Here is a 23,442-nt window from a genome sequence, read left to right on the forward strand (position 1 = left end):
TTTGCAATTTGACCAGCTTATGAAAAATTACCATGTTGCCACATTTCTTTCTTCTCGGAGAAATGAAAAATTATTAAATTTATCAAAGAAATAGTTAAAAATCTTCTATATTTTGTCATTATTCACTATTATAATTTTTATTCTGACATTTTAAATTACTCTGTACGAGTAAATTCTTTTATTTTTATATTTCAAATTTTATGCTGTAATGTCGAAATCAAGATACCGTCAATGATAAAAGTTTCTCATTATAATTTAAGAAACACGAAAATTCTCCGAAAAAAAGCAACAGAAGTTGGAAAATACATTTCTACACTCTAGCTATGAATAAATAATAAGATTTTATGCAATCTTTATAATAATCATATATTAAGATATATGAGAAAAGTATATATTCGTCAATTTCGATTACTTTTTGCTCCGATTATAGGTGCTAAACATCCTTAAGAGAAAAGACAAGAGAATACTTTTAAGGCTCCTGAGTACTCGCCGCGGAACTTCGATGTCGACGGTGGCGACATATAGTTCTGCCTCTTTCTCTCTTTTGGGAAATATGTCAGAAGCGAGAAATGACAGCCCAATTTATGTTGCGACGTAATTATTTACTACGTCGTAATTATTTGCTTTTTGCTAGTGTTGTAATGTGCAACGTATTTATGAAACTTGTGAAAATGGACGGCTGCCAAGCTGTGTAAGGAATAAACTGTGTAAAGTAACATTTTCCTCTCCTTTCGACAGCTGTCAAATCGCGTGTTTTTCCGCATTCCAAGGGTTCATTTCGGACTCAATTTACAGTTATTTATCAATTGTCATGAGAAAGGATTACCAGCCGTCCATTTTTACAAGTATTCTGAAGAGATTGATAGTATTATTTCGTTGAAATATGTTTTTATTTACATGTCAGTCGCAACATAAATAGGGTGTCATTTCTCGCTATTTCTCGCTTATGATGTCACGATTTCAATATGGCCGCGGTGACTACTCAGGAGCCTTAAGATATGACGAACATATAGTCATGCTCACGTAATAATATGTTGGCCAGAATTACAATATATTATTATCTATACAGAAAAATTTCAAATTTGCGTTTGTCGATTTGTTTGGTGTAAAGTTTAATGTGCCAAATATATATTCCTCGAGTGTATCCATAATCTGCGTTCCTTCCGCTTCGTCCCAATGATTATCAATGATATTGTTATTTTTCCAACAGGAAAAATTTTCAGCGGGCTTCCAGAATATCGAATGGGGATATTTTTCTTTTAAGCATTTTAATACTTCTTGTACAATGTTATCTAGTGACTCATTTACACACGAATAATATACATACTTTTGTGGTTGAAACCATTGTGCCACAATAATAGCAGCACGTTCCAGAAGCTGTCCTTTTTCAAATTGTTTTTTAAAACTTTCCCACTTTTCCTTCGAAAAATATTGCCTCAGGTAATGAAACATTTTCATGTTGCAATATCTTTCCGTTAAATCGCCATCAGCTTTTCTAAAAAATTTACATTACATTTACTGTGCAAGAAGTATATAAATCTATATATGATGTTATTAGTAGATTTTAATTTATATTATATTTTACCGTGGTGAGATTGCGCAATCAAACTTTTAAGTTCATCCATAAAAAAAGAATTATTTATAAAATTCGCAGGATTATAAATTATTTCACTTAAATGTTCATCTAATTGAAATACTTGATTAAAATTTACAAAATTATCTATTTTGTTATTAAAAGCATTGTCATAATGTTTATCAATTATTTGAGACACGAAACTTCGTAATTGTCTCGCACATTTAATGCCCGTTTCCATAAAGTTAGAGTATATTTTATCCTTCATCTGTTCGTTGTTTTCACCTTTTGTTTCATCTTCGTTCTTCTCATTTTCCTTAGACATCTTGTCAAAAAGTTTCTTTGCAGAAGGCCACCTAAACTTATAATAACGATATTTTAATAAACTTTTGAAAATCACACCAAACAATGCTATCTTAACATTAATACATTTTTATAAAAATAAAATTTTTGTATGTATATTATTCAAAAGTATCAATCAAAATATCAATTTTTTCTATTACAAAAAATATTATATATATAATTTTTTTTCTCGACAAATTTTAGTATTAAACAATTTAACTTTCTCTTTATAAATTTTAAATTGTAAATAATTAACCTTTATATTAAGATCATACATATTAATTACAAATAAAATAAACAAAATTTTAATTATATAATAGCCTTGGTACTAAATATTATATAACAAATTACTTACCGCTCTCTCTATTTCAGACACACACACACATTAAATGTTTATATATTGATAAATCAGTAGTTTTTTCAAATAAATTAATGACCTATTAGAAATAATAAGATATTAAAACAAAATAATTAAATTAATAAAATAAATGCAAAATGTTAATATTTTGGATGCATTTTATATTTTTTTCTTTTACTATATATTATATTTTTTTTACTAAAATTAAGATAAAGCTAGAAGAAATTGTGTATTTTTAAGTTCGAGTAGATGAAATAAGATGAACATAATACTGTGTAAGAAGCAATGAGCACATTGTCCACAGAGACTTTGATTAAATTTATGTATCAATTTTAATGGTTATTTATGGGTTATTAAGAATTTTTTGATGTTTTAATAAGAAAAAATTCGCCTATATATAATTGTAAATACAATAGGTTTTAAGTTAATTTCTTATTCCGATTAGTGTTTCATGCACTCTTGAGTCTCTATGAAAATTTCCATGTTGATTATATAAATGCGCAATTTTTCCTATAAAGGTAAATTGCGTAAGCGTTAGGTAAGAGTGTTTCCCAAGGATTTCGTTTATATCAAAAAGAAAAAAAATATATATATTTAATCAATCAATTTCAAAATTAAATAAAAATAAAAAATGTTTTGTTTTTATTCTATCATTTATTTGAATTTTACATAAGAAATAACACAATATAAAATAATAATAATAATAATTATTATTATTATCATCATTATTTACTTTTTGTAGTAAGAAAACAATTTCTATTTATATTAATACAATTTTTATTTTCATCATTATTAATATTATTTTTATTATTATTAATTTTATTATTAATATTAATAGTGTTATTATTATTATTATCTTTATTGTTATTATTTATTTTTTATAATAATAAAACAATGTCAAATATATTTTGATGAAAATAAGTAAAATTTACATTTGTTTTCAAATGAAAAATAGTCTCTCAACCATATGCAATCTCTCTTACCTACATATGCAATCTTATCTACCGATTAGGAAGAGATTGAGCAAAATAAAATTACAACAAACAATTACAATATATTACCTTAATAAATATGAATTGGAATATTGTCCACTCAACATGTTTAGCATACCAAAGAGGATACATTTGCGAGGTGAATTAAAAATATTAATAAATATTAACTTATAGTAATTTCTTTCTGAATTGTGCTTAATCTCTTATCTTATACATTTCTTTATTCTGTATTGTAAAAATGCGAAGAAAAACTTGAAACCAAACTGTATTGACATTATTGTCTTACTATATATCTCACCCACTTCCTTTCTTTTTCCACCTCATTTGCTTACTTCTTTATATTTATAAAACGTTAGTTTTTTTATCAAATTATTTAATAAACTAGAAATAATTAAATTATTAAATTATTAAAAAGATATTTGCAAAATGTTAGTTTATAATAAGAAACCATTTATTACTTTTTATTATATTATATTTAATACAATTATATTTTATATTATATTATAAAAACGTTTAAGAAACGGGAAACCAAATAATGAAAGACACGCGCAAAACATAAATTGAGAACAAGTAACTTTAAAAATATTTCTTTTAATTATTACAGAAAATAAATTTTATTTAATTTAAACTAATACACTTATCACCGTTTTTATATTGTTGGTTAAAGCTTTTTTTAATCTTTTTGTTTGTTTCATTATATTATACTTTTATATATTTTATTTATTTTACTTTTATCGAAAATATTTTTTGTACATGTGTTTGCAATAGGATAATGAAAAGTTACTGAAATAAAATTTAAAAAAAATTTAAAAGTAGCACATTACGTTTGAGAAAATTTTTTTCCTGATACTTTTCGTATTTAACTGCCTTCTCAAATTGCGTACACGTACATCTGAAGTTAATAATATCTTCCATGCTGATTTTTATAACCAAAGATGATCGCAATCATTTCTTCAGGTAAATCCATAATTGAACCCATTACGAAAAAATTTGGAATACAGAAATAAATATAGAGTATTTTCTGATCGTCACAAATTAATTGCATATAATTAATTGATTCACTGTGTGATAACGAAATACGATATTCGCAGTTAACGTTTTTATGCATCTGTTGTCTTCGGGCAGCACAAATGAGTGACTACTGTATGCTACACAAATCTCCCACACTCTATTCTTTTGGATTGTACACTAGATTTTACATATCCCAGATTTTTTCGTCTTGCTAGCAATGCTACTGCGCCCCAATGCCAATGATTAGTGGAGAAAGAAACGCACAAATGCGCGTGAGCTTGGTATTCATTGGTAACTTTTTACATTTTTGTATACGTTTCACTTTCCACAATATCCAGTGTGTCTGTGTAGACCCGCAAATACTTTGTCCTTTTCCCTATTATCTCCCGACAGTTGTCATGTAACAAAAAAAAAAACGAATATGACGGAACACATTTTCTTCTACACATGTACCTTTAAGATAGAAAAAGATAGAAGAATATAGAATTTCAGGATATCGCAATCTTAGATTTTAAAATAAAAAGAGACTCAGGCGGTAATATTAGAGAAACAATTCTGTTATACTTGTGTATTTCCTTTTTTAACGGACGGAACTAACAGTAAAAAAGCTTTTAAAAACTACCCACAGTGCGTTAAGGCTCCTGAGTAGTCACCGCGGCCATATTGAAATCGTGACGTCACAAGTGAGAAATAGCGAGAAATGACACCCTAATTTATGTTGCGACTGACATGTAAATAAAAACATATTTCAACGAAATAATACTACCAATCTCTTCAGCACACTTGTAAAAATGGACGGCTGGTAATCCTTTCTCCTGACAATTGATAAATAACTCTAAATTGAATCCGAAATGAACCCTTGAAATGCGGAAAAACACGCGATTTGACAGCTGTCGAAAGAAGAGGAAAATGTTACTTTACACAGTTTATTCCTTATATAGCTTGGCAGCCGTCCATTTTCACACGTTTCATTAATACGTTGCACATCACAACACTAGCAGAAAGCAAATAATTACGACGTAAGTTGCAACATAAATTGGGCTGTCATTTCTTGCTTCTGACATATTTCCCAAAAGAGAGAAAGAGACAAAACTATATATCGCCACCGTCGACATCGAAGTTCCGTCTCGAGTACTCAGGAGCCTTAAGGATATACCGAACCGACGAGAAAATTCTAGCGTCACTGTTACCAACATTGAAAAATGAACCCTTATTCAATGTGTTGGTGTATGTCTGTATGCCATTAGTTTGAAAAGAGTCACATGAAGGTCACGTGAAGGTCATTTTGAATTTCTTAAATAAAACACCCTATATATTTTTGCATATATTTGTAGCTTATCTTGAGAGCTTTCCAAAACACTATGATAAAATGTTTTTTTATTAAACACTTTTCGAGTTATCAGGCTTCAAAAGTTGCAATATTTTGACATAAAATACAAGATATCTTATAAAATATTCATTTCTCAATTATCTTACCCTAATACTTTTATGCACAGAATAATGAGACGAATCAATTGGCGTAGTTAAAACACATAATTATGTTAAAATAAAAATGTGTAACTGCTAGTTGCAAATTCAGATTTTTTCTTAAAGTGTAAATCGGTGAATTATTAGGCGTGAAAAATGACAAATGTTTGGACAGCCAAATTATTCTTGCGTGCTATTCTTAAATAAAAAAGTATTTCAATGAAATAACACTACAGGGGGCCTATTATGTATCTATCTCTAAAGAAATGGAAATGTGAAAGTGAGCAATCCCCTCTATTTTGTATGTATTCACCTTGTGAAAATACAAAGATATTCCCGGGAATTTGCTCGTCATGAATTTTACATTAGTAAGAGAAAGATAGCAAATAAATTACATGCACAAATATATAATTTTCACCAATTATAACCTAAAATTTGTAGTTACATTGACAAAAGATCGCGATAAATAATAATAATATGGATTATGTTGTGGTGGCCCTTTTTAAAATTTCCTTTACTATTATCCTTTTATTTTCACCCGAACAACCCGAATATACGTCCCCTACCGAAATCGGCATGTTCTCTCATGTATTTTAATAATAGCTTTTTTTACTCTTCAGAGAAATTTATTTTATTTATTGCACTTTAATAATTAATAATTAATTATACGTCTTTGGTGTTTCTTTTGGTTAGGTTTGCTAGTATTCAGTCGTCAAACCTAAAGTGTCAGACACATAACAATGCTAGTAATATGTCAATTGGCTCTAACAGAAATCTAGTGATCTCACATTTTCACTTACTAATTCCATAATAGCGGGAGAACATTCCGGTGAAATAAAAATGCGAAACGTGAGAAAATTTATCTAAAATACATAATAGACCCTCAGGATGTGTTTCAGCATACTTGTAAAATATTCCGAAAACTCAGCTTAGCGAGGAATATACTATGTGGAAGGAATATTTTCCACTTCTTTAGACAGCTGCCAAACTGCCTGTTTCTCCGCAAAAGTAGGCTTACTTTGACACTCATTTTACAGTTATCTCTTAACTACCAAGGAAAAAGCTTAGTTTTCGAACAATGTTACAAGTGTGCTAAACTGATCTGTAGTCTTGTTTCATCAAAATATCTTTTATTTAAAAATGGCACGCAAGAATAATTCGGCTGTTATTTTTCGCTTATGACGTCACGATTCCAATATAGCCGCGGTCAGTACCCAGGAACCTGAAAGTTGAAAACTTTAAACTTTAAGGCTCTTGAAAACTTTAAAGTTAAAAACCCTAAACTTTAAAATGCTTTTTTAATTTCTTGCCTACAATAATTTTTGCCCAAATGCAACGATTTGAAAATGGTCTAATTTTTTAAACGTAGTGTGCTTACAATCAAACGTTTTATCAAACATTATATCAATATTTGCTTTAATAAACTAATTTATTTTAGTTTTCTAAAAAGTTTATAAACTATTTATATACAAAGCAACGATAAAAGAGATTTTAAAATTATTTAATAAATACTATTTACAAAACGAATAAAAAATACTTAACAAATCGTGAAACTCTGTCATAGTTTGAAACTATTTTCCCTAATTATATAGTTGGCTAAAATAAATCGCTTGCTTCTTATCACGTACAAGGTACAGAAAATATTCTCTTATGTATATATTATATAATCTTATTTTTCTTACAACAAGTGTCTGACATATTTTTTACTTTCATTTTACACAGATTTTTTTCAACAACGAGTTTTAAATATTCTTTAAATGTTACGAAAAGAAATGAAAAAAGTTTTGGAAGAGTTTCGAAAAATTCTACAAGGATTGATTGTAATACAAAGACGTAAAATTAGAGAGTATGCAGGTAAAAATATAAAATATATTGGTAGATATTATAATTGTATAAAGTAAGAAATCGTTATTTCTTCGTAATAAAATATTTGACCATTGATTCTTTTTTTTAATATCGCCCATCTCTAAAGTTTTTACAAAAATCATATAAGTTCTAAGAAGTTAATATTTCTTTAGAAAATGTACACACATGTAACATAAATATTTTTAAAGTAATTTTCTTTTAAAAAAATTTTTTATCTTTCGGAAACAATAAAATTTCTTTGAAATTCATAATCGGGCCAAAAGAGTTACAGCAGATGTATACTTATATGCCTTTTGTTCTTCACACATGTCTCTGACATTGAGAAAAAATGGAAATCTATAAATTTTCTTTTCTTCTTATACTACGTTATTTTATAAAAATTATATAATTAATAACCTAACCTAACAAAAATTTTTGTTGCGTTAATTTTGTTGCTCAGTATATATATTATATAATTATAAATTATATAAATATAATTTTGTTATAATTCATAAATATATATTCTCATTATTTATTGATACTTTATGGTTGCCTTTGTAAGTTTACGAAATAAAGCGCGCGTATAGTGATATATATAGATATTTTAAGCTTATTTCTAAAAAATGCGACTTTGGAATACAATTTTATCATATATGGTTGAATTTATCGTTAAATGAGCTATAAGTTTTGCTATTAGACAAATTTTAACATTTGAAAAAATTGAAAGGGAGGGGAGGGATTTCGAAAAATATGACATTTTTGAAAAGTCTGATTGCACAATTTTAAAGTACATTAAAAACCATAAAACTTTTTTTTATATCTCTTATTGTTTTGACGGTATTCGCTAGAAATATAAAAACCAATTTTTTTCAGTTCCATTGAGCATACACAGGGTTTTGTCATGTATTCTATAGGTTTAAGTGGGAATGCTTACTGGCATAAAACTGCGAAAAGGCACTTTAGGACCAGTCTGTTATAGGCAGTTTTCGGAAGAACACTCTTTTCTATATATATATATGTGTGTTTCTAACAAACATTGTTAGAAAATTACAATATACATTTTTTAATAACATATATTATAATAATATTATATTTAAATTATTACATTGTAATAGTTTCTTCCGACAAAATTCAAAAAGAGAATAATAATAATATTTTAATTGTATTAATTTTAATATTTGAAAAGAATGAAATTCAATCCAGAACTGACATTAAAAGAGGAAAACATTATGTGTTATACTGAGCCTTGGTATACGAAAGAATATTTTGTATCATCTGGAAAGTCCATGGAAGTTAATTGTGGGTTTGGATACTCAACAAGATATTTTATCTTGCCAGAACTTGATGTAAAGTCGACAATAATAGGTATGTAATGTTGTAAAGAATATGTAACAATTTATTGACATAAATTTGTTTCTTAATTCAATTATGGCTTACAGGTACCGATAATTCGGAAAGTATGATAAAATATGCAGAAAGTAAATATAAAACCGACGAACGAATCGATTTTGAAGTTTTTGATATCCAAACCAAAAATTTATCTGAAAGATATATCGCAGAATTTGATAATATATTTTCGTTTCCCACTGTACATGCTCGTACTGATATTTGGTAAATATAAAATATATGTTGTAAAAAGAATAAAAGAGAGAGAGAGAGAGAGAGAAAGAGAGAGAGAAAGAGAGAGAGAAGAGAGAGAGAGAGAGAGAGAGAGAGAGAGAGAGAGAGAGAGAGAGAGAATCAATCTTATAAAATATGTGCTTGGTAAAAGTAACTTTCAATAAATAATATTTTTATACATTTTTAAAAAATTTTTTTGGCGTAACTATTTTTAAAAAAAATTTTTGCCGACATTTATGTAAACAATTTGATATAATAATATTTTGAGCAACAAAATGCTTTATATCAATTGATTTTATAATATTATGTTAAATATTAATATTTTAATATTTCATTAAATTAAGATTAGATTAAAATTTTATCTTCAATAATATTACTGAATGCACATATATAGACCTTAATAAATTTTATTTATTTTGTTTGACAGTCAAGAATTTCAAAATATTTATAAAATGTTAAAACCTGGTGGATGCCTTTATATATATATGGTTACATCTCACGATGCGTTTACACTATATAGACGAATGTTGAATCATCCAATTTATGGATTATTCTTCAAGGTATGTATTATTACTTTAAATATTATTTTGTTTATTTTTACTACAATTTTTAATTACTATTCTTATATTTACATGGTTTATAAAGGACTACATTACACCGTTTCACAATTGGACCAATCCTGCGAGAGAAGTAAATCATTTACTTAAACAAATCGGATTTATAGTTCAGCGCTCTAATTTTATGCCGTTAAGAAGATATAGGACAGAAAATCTTTTACGTAAGTATTCTTTTTTTAAAACATATGTATAATTATGAAAATGATGCAGATTAAAATCAAATTTTTTGCCTTATACAGCGATTTAATTGTAATACGTAAACGATCCGACAATAAAAGTGCAAAATATTTTGTTTTTTATGGCTAGAATGTTTTAAGCTTAAAAAAAATATTATATCCTGTAACATTATTAAAGATAGCTCACCGACTCATTTTTGTAATTTAAAAGATGTGCCGGTCATGGTGTTCGGCCATTTTTTTCAACTTAAAACTGACTATAAACTTTCACTTGTAGTAACTTACTCTACTTTACGACTCCTCAAAAATTTGATTACTGTACGCATCTCAAACTTGAAATAATTATAAATTACATTAATCACACATATTGTTCGCTTGTCAAACTCCAATCAATTACAATAGATAGGAGACAATAGTTGCACAGCAACTATCCCTTTCTCGCATAAAACATGCTTATACATTCTTATGATATAAATCACATATAACGATCTTTTGTCTTTCTTATCGAGAAGTCCGCCCTCGCATAAATTATATCAAAAACTAACCTAATTTGTTATTTATTTAGAAATTTTCATATAAATATAATTTTTATGTAAAAGTTATTTTTTATTCCAACAGCTTATATTATATCTGGCCTGTCATTTATAAACAAGCTGTCACCTCAACAACAAGAAGATGTCAAAGATGAGCTCACAAATGAATTTAATAAAATGGAGAAAAAGTTTGAACAAATGTATCGTATGGTAGCAAAAAATGTCAATTTTGATATATATGATACGTTAAGTATTTACGCATGTAAACCACCAGTAAATCAACGTCGATTATTTGTGTACATGAATTAATATTTTTCTAAGTATATTCTCTACATTGCATATAGACCTTACTAATTACTTATGTATTACAAATTTATTAAGATTTTATGTTAGATGATTCAACATTCGTCTATATAATGTAAACGCATCGTGAGATGTAACCATATACATGTAGCGCGCGAAGTTGGTCGAGCGGGTATAACACGGCGGTGTAAAATAAAATAAGGCGACGTTACATAGATATTAAAAAAAAAAAAAAGAAAATAATAAATGTATGTTGTCTTCTCCTCTCCCTCTCCCTTCATTTCCCACATCTAAAAAGGAAAGTCTCTCATATCCCGTTCACCCCCCCCTCTCTCTCTCTCTCTCTCCCATTCCTTAACCCGAAACTCCCTTACAAATTGCCCAATGTTTTTAGGGACGCCCCACCCCTTACAGTCTAAAATTATTTCTGTCACTAACCCACTGCCCCTCATGCATCCCTTGTCTATTCTAACCTCTCGTCTCATATATCTCCTTTCCCTTCGCTTACATTCCTCCACTCTCTCTCTCTCTTTCCCTTTCTCTCCTCTCTCCCTCTCTCCTCTCTCCTCTCTCCTCTCTCTCTCTTCTTCTCCTGCTCCATTTCTCCATCTCCTCCTCTTCCTTTCTCTTCCCTTCTTTCCTCCTCTCCTCCTTCCCTCTTCCTCTTTCTACCTTCCTGCTTCTCCTCCCCCTCTCTCTCCTTTTTCCTCGCTCTATTTGTTTTCCTCTTCGTTCTTCGTCTCTCCCCGATTTTCCATTCCTTTTCTCTCATCCCCTATAACCCGTCATCTCTTCCTTCTTCTCTATCCTCTGTCTCCCCTCCTCTCTCTTTGCCCTCTTCATCATTTCCAATATCCCCCCCCCTCACTTATTTATCCTCTCATTAAACTCTCATATCTTTCCGCTCTTCCCTCTCTTCTTCTCCTCTTCTTTTCTTCCTTTTCTCTCCATCCTCTCTTCCTTCCCCTCCTTCCTTCATGCCTTCTCTTCTCCTTACCCCTTCTTTCCTCTCGTCCTTACTAATTCTCCGTGCCTCGCGTTCCCTTCCAGTCCTCCTCACCATCTTTCACCTCCTCCCTGCATTCCCTAGTCCCCCTCACCTCACTCTTCGCCCGTTTAACTCCTCTCTCCTTATCCACTTCCCTTTCTTTTCCATCTCTTCCCTTCTTTCCTTTTTCCTGCGCTTCTCTTCACTTGCTTTCCCTTCTCTCTGTCCTCTTCACCACTCACTTTGGAACACTATTCTTCTCCTCTCTCCTCTCCCTTCCTTCTTCTTTTCTCTTCCCCTTGCCCCTCCACCATCCTTCTTTCCTCTTCTTCCTCCGTCACACCTCTTCCCTTCTCTCCTTTCTCTGCGTTCCTCCTCACTTGATTTCCCTTTTCTCTGCCTACTCAATACCCGCATATAACCTTCATCTGTCACCGTCCACGCCTCTCTCCATCATACACTCCATCATCTCCTTCCCTTCCATCCTCGTCCGTCTCAACTCCCGCCTCCCTCCTTGACCCTTCCTTCTCGTTCCTACCCTCCCTCTTCCTCCTTTACTCCGCTCTCTGATATACCAATATAATTTTGATCTTAATAAATAAAAAAATATTTTATATAAAATTATATTAATTGTAATCTTTATATTTATTTATTAACAGAAAATTTAACGTAAAATATATTATAAGCACAGAAAAAATTCGTAAACTTAAAATGTTATATAAATTTGAGAACAATTAATGTGCTTGCAAAATATTTTGAACTAGTTACAAGCAATCCATAACATATATAAATACTAATTAAGAGAATTAACGATATTTAGCAATTGTTCTGTTTTTTTAAAGAATATTTTTTATTTTCCTCTGTTTTTCCATTTTTTTAAAATAAAAAATAGAGTGATCAAAACAATGTGTTTATTAGAAATAAATGGCATATCTACTGAATAAAATTATTTTTTCGAGCAAATTGATATTTTTCTCTTTCTTTGTAGGGATATATTATAATCTTTTCTTTTTATATTTTGATAATTATTTACAGAAACTTACATGACACTTTTATTTTGACATATGTTATAGAGAATTTATTAATGAAACTTTTTTTTGCTTGTAACGAAAAAGCGGCCTTAACAACTTAACGTAAAAAATTAGTTTTTTTATGATTGCTCATTGAAGCAATATCATTACTGACGTCATTGTTGCGCTTATCATTGCCTCTAATAACGATGAAGCGATGATGACCTGCAGCCAAAATACAAAGCACCGAATGAGATTTCTATTCTATTGAATATCAGCGAAAACTCGTACAATTCCACTGGCGCGCCAAGAGTTAAAAGAAATGTCTTCCCACACTAATTGATTTCTTCATTTTCTTTCTTGTTTATCAATTATTTATTTATAAGTTATAAGTTAAGAGATCCTACTACGATTTCTGTCTTTAATATTTTCTAATTTATCTTTCCTTACCAATGTCTGGCTCTCTCCATGTCATGTTGATTTTCTCTTCTTGTTAAATTCTTTTTCAAAAATATTTAAATACTATATTATATAATTTTGATTGCATTAATTATTCAATATTTTATTTTATACACGTGTACTTTGCTTGTTTCAATGTATGTTTGTAAGAAATTCTTTTTTCAAAATATGCTCTTTCTTTTATCATTTTTTAAAATATGTACCCATTACAAGTAGACAATAGCCGAGAAGAAAATAAAAGAAAAATGTTATTTCTATAACCGTTTGGCTTTGAATAGGACTTCGATGCAGACCATAAATTCCTGACACGTTACTTTTATACATGTATCAATACTCTTGAGAATTATATTTTGTAATAAATTTATTTATAAACATTTAAGAAAATTTAAAAAAATTTAGAAATTAAAAAAAATATGTAATATTTTTAAAATTAATATTCATTTAAAATTAATTTTAATATTTTTAAAATTTAAAGCTCAAATATTTGTTTAAATATGCATTCGTAATTTATAATAATGGTGTATTATTTTACAATAATGGTACCAGTCGCTCGGTTAAAAATCATAAATGAGTAAATATAAAAGACAATTACACAAAAATTTCATTAGTAAAAAAGATTTCTATAAAGATTTTTATTTTATGTCGTCAGTAGATAATTTTCTTTATCAGGCTAAAATATTATATGTATCTTTTAGTTAAATAATTCCACATTTATTACATTTTGCATTTGTAATGTTTGCATTTAAATCCTGTCATAAAAAGAATTCTTCCGTATCTTCAAGGCACAATAGAACGCTAACCCCTCGTCGTCCCTTTTTAGGCTCACAGAAAGGCAAACGCGGAGACGCCTGCCCCCATTGCACATCACTCATGAGCTGAAGCAGTACAGTTGTACCTTATATATTTTATTACTTTGTTTTATTAATACAATTTTATAATAATTATGCACTTTAAACCTTCCTTGGTTAATAAGACACTTATGTGCAAAAGATAAAATCAAACTATATTGTAATTATCGAAAATTAAAGTAAAAAACCGATCCGAAATTAAACTTGTTTAAAGTTTATTTTGAATTTTTAATGTAATATATTAAATGAATTACCCGAGAAACATTATAATATAAATTATATATAGTATGTATACTATATTTTTGTTTATATTCGGAAATATTTGATAAGAGCTAATTAAAATTCATCAATCTAATAGCGAACATATTTGTGTTGCAAAATAATATCACATGAATATAAAAATACACAGGTGATGGATGTATGACACAATTGAATAATTTTGTAAAGTCAAATAAAGTCAATTTTGAGTTAATTTATTATATTTGTAGATTGCTGAATATACGAATCTGAAATTTGTCAAATTTGACAAATTTAAAATAGTAGAATTAATATAAATATCAAAATTATCAATACATACATATATTGTGCATATATATAAATTTTATAAATTAAATATAGTGTAATATAAACATTTTACATGTCCAATAATATGGTTATTTAATAAAAAAATCATTTATCACCGTCAAAGTACTTGTATTTTGCATTAAGATATTTTATGTATAAACCTTCAATGTAGATTAGTATGATGTAACACAAGTAATTAAATTTTTTATTAAATAAAAATCTGATTGTAAATTATAACGATATATGTAATTTTTTTCTAAGTAACTTCTGACGCAATATCTTAATTAATAATTTATTAATTTTAATATTTAATTACTTGCTCTAAAGATGGCCTAAAAAATCAGGCCAAAACGTTCGTTAACAATTTTATAATTTACATTATACTTGGACGGCTCATTTATTGCCTTTGTATCACTTCTGCCTCTCTTTAAAAAATTAATTATTTTTATAAATTAATAGCTTAAATATTAAAGCTAATATTTTCTATCATTTTCTATCTATCACTTTAAGCAGGGATTTCTCTCAAAATTCTCCGCGTCCCGTCTGCATTAATAAAATTTCGCTCAACTCGTTTGCCGTCGCCTTGCTTTTCCTTTTACACACCTTCTGTAAATGATCTTTCATTCCGCAGTTTCCACAAGAAATGTTTCTATCCAATGTACAATTCGTTGCTAGGTGTTTACTGCCACTAAAACAAACAATATTTCAATCAGAACCGCTGGCGTTTTCTGTTTACAGCGTTTGCTTGCGTCTTCTTCTTCAATGTCGGCCGTTCGTTTTTATTTTGTCCTGCTGTGACTATTTAATAAAAGCTATATCGCTATACAGAGATGATTTGTTTTCGAGAGAGAGCGAACCGACTGATTTCGCTTTTCCCAATACCATATATTTAACAACATATAAGTAATCTGATTATTAGATTTATATTTTATGTAAAATACTAACGCTGGTGCTCGCCGCCGCCGAAAGGGTAAATTTTTCGCGGCACAAGGGTTTAGTTGTATCAGTTATAGCAGCGTTCTCCGGGTAAAGTTTCGCCAGCATTTTGTTCGGCACATAATGCGTCTTGGAAAATTTACAAAAATACCGTCCTATTTCATCATTGTTGATCCACTTTGGTGTTGTTGTAGCTATATCATCTAAATGTAAAAAAGTGCAAATAAAAAGTCAAATTATAAAAGAAAAAGAAACGCTCCTTAAATTCTGAAAACGTTAGTAACAATTGGCGGTTAGAGGATTAAGAATACTATTTTTTAAATTACGGATTGTACAGAAATGTAATAAATATATATTGGAAATATAAGGCTCTTAATGTTTACAAACAAGTATAAACTTGGTGAATAAGAGCTAAACACGGATGTTAATGCGTCGATTTCGCAGAAAATAAGAGTAGGGAAGACCGGGAAAGTAACATTTTTTAGTTTTGATGAAATAAATAAATTCTATATTTTTGTTAGAGATTTAATGCTTATTTATACGGATAAGTGGAAGATTTAAGATTAGTTTGATAGCGATAATGTGTCATTAAATATTTTGAGAAAAATGTTATAACCCTGCAAAATGACCGAAGAGAGTTGTTACTTTCCACCCCGACTTTGGGGTTGAAAGTAACAACGCCGGGGTAAGTTGTAACACAAATAGATACAAGCTGAATTATAAAATGAGAACTGACAAATAATTAAAAGTAACTTAAATTAATAATACTCAACATATTAAAAATAATCAACATAACATAAATTGTCTTTTCTTTAATTGACACAACATAAATAAAATTTCTTAATCAGTAATCAACGTAACATAAATTGTTTTCTTTTTACTTAGCAACATAACATTAGCGTCTTAATGAGATCAATTAAATGCAAATAATTAATTAAAATAAATTGTTTTAGTTCTCACTCGAAGACTCATCTGAGTAGCAGTTGGAACACACAAAATTAACCTTATCAAATTTTTTAATACAATGCTCATGTCTCATAATTACATAATTAGTTAGGTATGTTGATTTATACATACAATATTTCGTGTTGGAGTAAGTTGTAACATGTTACAATTTACCCCAACGGCATGTTACTTCTGACCCCAAAATACAATACATTCTAAACTAAAGTATTTATATTAAAAACGTTTAAAATATAATGAAATGGCAACATATATTTGTCTACCGATTAACTCGTAAGATATGAAGAAAAAATAATTGCTGATAAAGTGTAAAATTTACGAATAAATCCAAAAAAATATCATTGAAACTTATTTACCCACATGATGTGTAGTTACCTCGTACACAACACTCGTTAATAGAGTGGCACTAGAAGCAACTATCATGATGGCAGCGTAACAGTGGTAAACAAGTATTTGACCCGTTTTGTTTTCATAATGATATCTATTTTCTTTACAAAGTTATCAACCTACCCCTGTTACTTTTAACCCTGATCTCTCCTATTTACCAAGATTTTTATTCTTATTGTTGAGAATTTAATAAATCCCTTTTTACTCTCCTAAAGAGACGTAGGTGAGAAAAATATCGGCAATCAAACCCCAGTCTTTCGCTTGCCGGGCGACTGCTCTTACCACTGAGCTATTCAGCACCACACTGATATCTGTCTCGTCTATTTGTCTATAAATCTATGGATATAAGAAAACGCGATTTTGCAAGGTGAATAACCAAGAAAAATATGTGCCTAAAATCTAATATCTGAAATAAAAAGGGATGTTAAATGTAAATAACGGAAAGGTCTTACTCTACAAATCTTTATTTTAGATATGTAGATGATATTTTGATGGCGGAACCTCCAGTAGAATTTCAAAAAATATTAAAGGCTTTTAATTCCTTCCATTCCCGATTAAAATTTACTATTGAGATCGGAGAAAATAATAGTCTAAGGTTCTTAGATTTAAACGTTTATAAGATACCTTATACTAGATTGGTACCAGTTTGGTATCAGAAACCAACATTTTCAGGAAGGTACCTAAACTTTCATTCACAACATCCTCATTGTCAAAAAAAAGGTACCACCATAGGGCTAGTAGATAGAGTGTTTTATTTATTACATCCGTCGTTTTATCAAAAAAATTTAAATAAGATCATCAACATACTATTAACTAATGGATATCCTATGAAATTTATTTCTGACACGATTAACTCCAGACTAAAATATCTATTCCACAGTAATAAGAATTACATAAACAACGTTCAAAATAAGGGCAGAAATAATAACTTTCCATGTTCCGTATATCTCATAAAAATTCAAATCTTTGATAAAGAGAAGATGTATCCGGCATACAAGGGATTAAATAATCTCATAAATAACATACAAATCCTTGATAAAGAATCCTGTTATAAAAAGAGATTGATTTCGAGAATGTTGCACATAAAAAGACAAAAGGCAGGTTTGAATCTACAGAGCAACACGGAAATTTACATCCTTCCTATCTCTTTATAATTGAAACCCTCAAAAAATTTTAAACTTTGTAATTTACCGTGTATAATTCTCTATTTAAAAAAAAAGCAACGCATGATACTTAAAAACAAGGTCGTCAATCTAAGCATATACATATATTGTTTGTATTACGGTTTTATCTTATATTACATGCGACATTAATTTAATTAATTTAAAAAATTGTGTTTTTAATATTCTAACCGCCAATTGTTACTAACGTCTTTAGAAGTCTAATTAATGATAACTAAGATGATCTCTAAATAATAGATGGAATAAGATAACAGATAAAATAAAAGTAAATTATAAAAAGAATATGTAATTAAATTACAATAAAATAAAATATTGTTTTACAAGTTACAAGTTTTACAAAATATTGTGTAGAAAAAAATGAGCTCGTGCAATAAGCAATTATTATTTGAGATAAAAATGCAAATAATGATATTCATACCTTCTGCCACGTAAGACATTACGTTATTTTCATCAAGCATTATGTAATGTGTTTGCTCCTTTGTACTATCAACATTGCTACAAATCCTTAACGGCAAAAGAGGCTGTGTTCTAGAGAACGTAATATTATGTGTGTCTTCATAGCGGTGCTGCCATCCGACTATCACACCGGCAGAACTGTCTGTAGGTTGACCATATTCTCTGTTTTTATGTTTACTATCGTTCCAACTGAAAATTTTACATCCTTTGGTCTTGTATTTGATTGTCCTATTTGGTTAACGTTAAGAGAGAGCTGGAAAGTATAAAGTCAAAAAATTAATTGACTTTATTTCTTGTCAAATATATCCTAAATAGACTTTTGTAGCAAGTTTAATTATCTATAGCTGGTTAAATTATAAATAATTATAATATTTATATAATTTTATATATTATAAAAGAAAAATTTCAGAGATTTTATTATTATTACTATTATTTATTAATACAAAATACCATTTTTAAATTCGGAGGATCGTATCCAAGTTCCATTTCTTGCGGAATAACCATCAAAGAGTGGTTACACCAGTTTAAATTTTTAAGTATATCTAGTATCTCTTGTAATATCTAAAAAAAGTATATAACATGTAAACGGAACACTAATTGGAAATAAAGAAATGAAAAATTATGTAATTTTTTTGCCTATAAAGTATGTATCATTAACTATTATTTTTGCCAAGGTTACACGTTTAACAATTTAATTAACTTTAAAATTATAGAGAAAACGTATTATAAGAGAATATATAATTGCCAACCTTTTTAGCAGATATTACAAAATACCCCTTTTTAAATTTTTTAAAACACCCCTTGATACTGTATCCCAAGACTTCACAAAAATTTATGTTAAAGCCTCTTAAATTTTCCAAGTTACTCGTGACACTGTAAACACTAAAAAATTATATATATATATATATATATATATAACTGTAACGGTAACGACGTTACAAGTAACGCATTACTTCCCAACACTCTAATATTTACCTTTGTGTTTTCCAAAGTATACATATACGGTTGCAAACTAGCACTTTTATTACATCACAATGTAGCCCAAGTCTCCTAGCCACACTGTCATATATTTTTAATAAAATTATTTTTTCGCCCTGTTTATTTTCTAAAACCTGTGCAAAAAATTAAAATATAATACAAATTAAAATAAAATATAAATTAAAATACAATATAATTACAATATAAAATACAATATAAAATATAAATTAAAATACAATATAATTATAAGAAAGAGAGACAAAAAAAGAGAAAGAAGGAGAGAGTACTTTTAAGATATGACGAATATATGGTCATGCTCATGGTATAATTGACTAGAATTACAATATATTATTATATCTATAATAACTTACATTATCTATACAGAAAGATGTCAAATTTGCGTTTGTCGATTTGTTTCGTGTAAAGTTTAATGTATCAAATATATATTTCTCGAGTGTATTTATAATCTGCGTTCCTTCAGCTTCGTTCCAATGATTATCATCGATGTTGTTATTTTTCCAATAGGAAAAATTTTCAGCGGGCGTCGAGAATATCGGATGGTCGGGATATTTTTCTTCTAGGCATATCAATACTTCTTGTACAATGTTATCTAGTGACTCATTTACACGCGAGTAATAAACATCCTTTTGTGGTTGAAACCATTGTGCCACAATAGTAGCAGCACGTTCCAAAAGCTGCTCTTTTTGAGGTTGTGCTTTAAAGTTTTCCCACTTTTTCTTTGAAGAATATTGCCTCAGATAATGAAACATTTTCATGTAGCAATATCTTTCCGTTAGATCGGAATCAGTTCTTCTGAAAAATTTACATTACATTTACTGTGCAATAAGTACATTAATCTATATATGATGTTATTAGTAGAATTTAATTTATATTGGACTTTACCGCGAAGATTGCGCAATCAAACTTTTAAGTTCATCCATAAAAAAATAATTATTTATAAAATTCGGAGGATTATAAATTATTTCACTTAAACGTTCATCTAATTGAAATACTTGATTAAAATTTACAAAATTATCTATTTTGTTATTTAAAACATTGTCATAATGTTTATTAATTATTTGAGACACGAAATTTCGTAATTGTCTTGCACATTTAATGCCTGCTTCCATAAAGTTTGAGTATTTTATATCACTTTGTTCGTTCTTTTCACTTTTTTTCTCATTTTCCTTAAACTTCTTGTCAAAAAATTTCTTTCCAGAAGGCCACCTAAGATTATAAGAACAATATTTTAATAAACTTTTGTATATCACACACCAAACAATGCTATCTCAACAGTAATCTATTTTTATACAAATACAATTTTTTTTACTGTTATATTCGAAAGTATTAACCAAAATATCAATTTTTTTCCTATTGCAAAAAATTAGATAAAATGGAGATAAATATGTTTTTAAATGAATGAAGGATTTATTGAGTAGAAGAACGTGGGGTAGAGAACGGCACCGCGGGGTACAATGGTGTAGAGTCGATATCTTTTTACAGAGATGCTACCATGTCATGAAATATGTTGCAATTATTGCTATTAGGCGTCTATTTCTGCGTGCTGTTATCAATGATCGCAATATTTTTAGTTGAAAGTTGTTATAAATTATTTAATGCACTTGCTGTGCTCTCCGCGACTGAGTTGTAATTCTTCGATATATTTACATAAGGTGAACAATGTTAAAATTCTATTTTTTATTACCGTAAATACATTTATGTTTTAAAATGATCTTTTCTTATTAATTTCATACTGTATCTATGTAAATATTTATTAATTATAATTTTTTATATAATCAAAAGTAAATAAGTACGTTTTGAGGCTTAGTGAAATATTAGCCCACGAAATGTTGTACTTTTTATTTTTATACTAGAGAAAGAAAGAGAGTATACATAGATGCTGTCTTTCAAAATTAATACCAAAAATTATTACATTAAAGGATATTTTTCCATGTTTTAAAGAGAAAAATATTTATTATAACAAGAGAATTGTTTTTATTTATTAATTTATAGTTATCATTTAAAAATACAAATCTATATTCTTATGTTCTATATATCATATTATAATATTGTGAGAGAGAGTGTGTGTGTGTGAGAGAAAGAGAAGATGCATTTGTTTTATGTATGTACGCGTGATTGGTGTGTACGTATGATTGATGCATGATTGGCAGCGAAATGCGCGACGCGCGTATGCATACATGAGAGCGCGACATAAGTCCGCGACAATTGAATAGCAAAAAAATAAATATTATGACACATCAGGAGAAGACATTAAGACATTAGTGTGTGTGCAGTTTTATCGCGAGGTTTCTTTTTGAGGTGATTTAATTTTCCATTTGATTAGTGTCCCTTTTCTTTCGGGATAGTTTAACTATTTAATAAATAGCAAGAAAATATTATCCCACATATAATTGATGAAAAAATTTATTGAAAATAATTGTTCGCGCTCTTTATCTGATTTAACTTTCATTGATCCGTTTCTTAACCTTTTTATATTGTTTATTATATTTTATATATTTTTTATATGTATTATAAAATATATTTTTTTCAGAGTTGATTGTATAATTGGTATGTTAATGAAATTAAATTACAAAAAATTACCTAATCTAATTAATAAGTAATTACCTCTGAAAAAACTTTTTCTCCATAAACTTGTTGTATTTGACTACGTGTTGAAATTTCTTGCACATCTGAAGTTAATGATATCCTCAATAGTGATATCGTTGTAACCAAGTATAGTATCTATTAATTCTTCAGGTAAGTTCGTTATCGTCGTCATTATTTCGTTTATGAAACAAATTTAGTTAAGAATTTAGCAAAACACAGAAAAGTAATTTAATTTAAGAAGATCGGACTGCGTATCATTAATTTTCTTTTTGTAGTCACACGAAATCTATTGCGAAACCTATGTTCTTATGTATTTTCCAATTACCAAAAGCACGTGTTATACCATACAGAAGTTCTTTACACTCTTTGTCTATACCTATTCTGGAGAAATCTGAAAACCTAAAGGCTCTCCCACCATATTGTTGTCACGTGACTGCACACAATAGGAAAATTTTGTTGGAATCTCTCAGGTAATATTTGTCACAAATCTTTCGAGTTTCGAATTTTAAAGAAATTGCCTGCCTTTCATTACACATGTTCCTGGCATAGTGAAGTACATATTTAGAAGAATTCATAAAAATAGCTTTCAATTTTTATTTACGACAATTTTTTTATATCTCCAGCATATTCTATGAAAATTTTGAATAAAATTAATAGAAAAATAATGAGATATAGTAATGTCTGTGAACTAATCGCCGCACACATATCACGCATGTTTTCTCGTGTGTATGTTCATATTCATTTTCTAATGTTAAGTTGTATTCTCTATTGTAAACATGTTTAATTAATATTTTGTCCCGTAAGGTTTGTTAGTTAAGCGACCAAACTGGCAGAATTAAGCTTTATGCATTTATTAAATGTTAAAATAAGCTTCTCATGATAACGTTTCGACCTTAACTAAAGGTCTTTAAATCTTTGGTTTAGGTCGAAACGTTGTCATGAGAAGCTTATTCTAACATTTAATAAATGCATAAAGCTTAATTCTGCCAGTTTGGTCGCTTAACTAATAAACCTTTCGAATCATTTCATCACTGGCGATATCAATTACTCTTAATATTTTGTCTTTGTAAATTTTTGTAAAAAAGATTCTTATTATTAGGCAGAAAAATAAATCTGTTTTTATTTCTCTTTTTATTCGTCTTTTATTTATATTCTCATTATTTTTTTTTGTCTACTCTTTTTTTTTGTTTTTAATTATTTTTAGGCCGCCTAACTTTAATATTAAATA

General features: G+C 28.6%; 1 protein-coding gene, 1 long non-coding RNA gene and 1 pseudogene across 2 annotated transcripts; 1 reads left to right on the plus strand and 2 right to left on the minus strand.

Annotated features, from left to right (window-relative positions):
- Positions 1–1,044: 1,044 nt before the first annotated feature.
- On the minus strand, positions 1,045–3,372 carry LOC140674177 (uncharacterized). The gene is made up of 3 exons (XM_072907554.1): positions 3,335–3,372; positions 1,586–1,929; positions 1,045–1,490 (listed from the first exon to the last, which is right to left on the minus strand). The coding sequence occupies exons 1-3, from the start codon at positions 3,370–3,372 to the stop codon at positions 1,045–1,047; spliced, it is 828 nt and encodes a 275-aa protein (XP_072763655.1).
- A 5,479-nt stretch (positions 3,373–8,851) lies between these two features.
- LOC140673680 (uncharacterized) lies at positions 8,852–9,953 on the plus strand. Its single transcript, XR_012048085.1, has 4 exons — positions 8,852–8,953; positions 9,028–9,199; positions 9,636–9,768; positions 9,854–9,953. It is a non-coding gene; the product is annotated as an uncharacterized lncRNA (long non-coding RNA).
- Positions 9,954–15,415: 5,462 nt separating this feature from the next.
- Positions 15,416–22,386, minus strand: LOC140674178 (F-box only protein 21-like; annotated as a pseudogene).
- Positions 22,387–23,442: the final 1,056 nt, after the last annotated feature.

The sequence above is a fragment of the Anoplolepis gracilipes genome, chromosome 15 (genome assembly GCF_047496725.1).
Source record: "Anoplolepis gracilipes chromosome 15, ASM4749672v1, whole genome shotgun sequence".
NCBI classification, from domain to species: domain Eukaryota; kingdom Metazoa; phylum Arthropoda; class Insecta; order Hymenoptera; family Formicidae; genus Anoplolepis; species Anoplolepis gracilipes.

Excerpts from the sequence above, each read along its gene's own strand:
- LOC140674177 (XM_072907554.1), bottom strand. The coding sequence starts at position 3,372 with ATGTTGAGTGGACAATATTCCAATTCATATTTATTAAG. Across the intron at positions 1,930-3,334 it reads TCCAATTCATATTTATTAAG|GTGGCCTTCTGCAAAGAAAC; the intron begins GTAATATATTGT and ends TTATAAGTTTAG. Across the intron at positions 1,491-1,585 it reads GATTGCGCAATCTCACCACG|CTGATGGCGATTTAACGGAA; the intron begins GTAAAATATAAT and ends TTTTTAGAAAAG.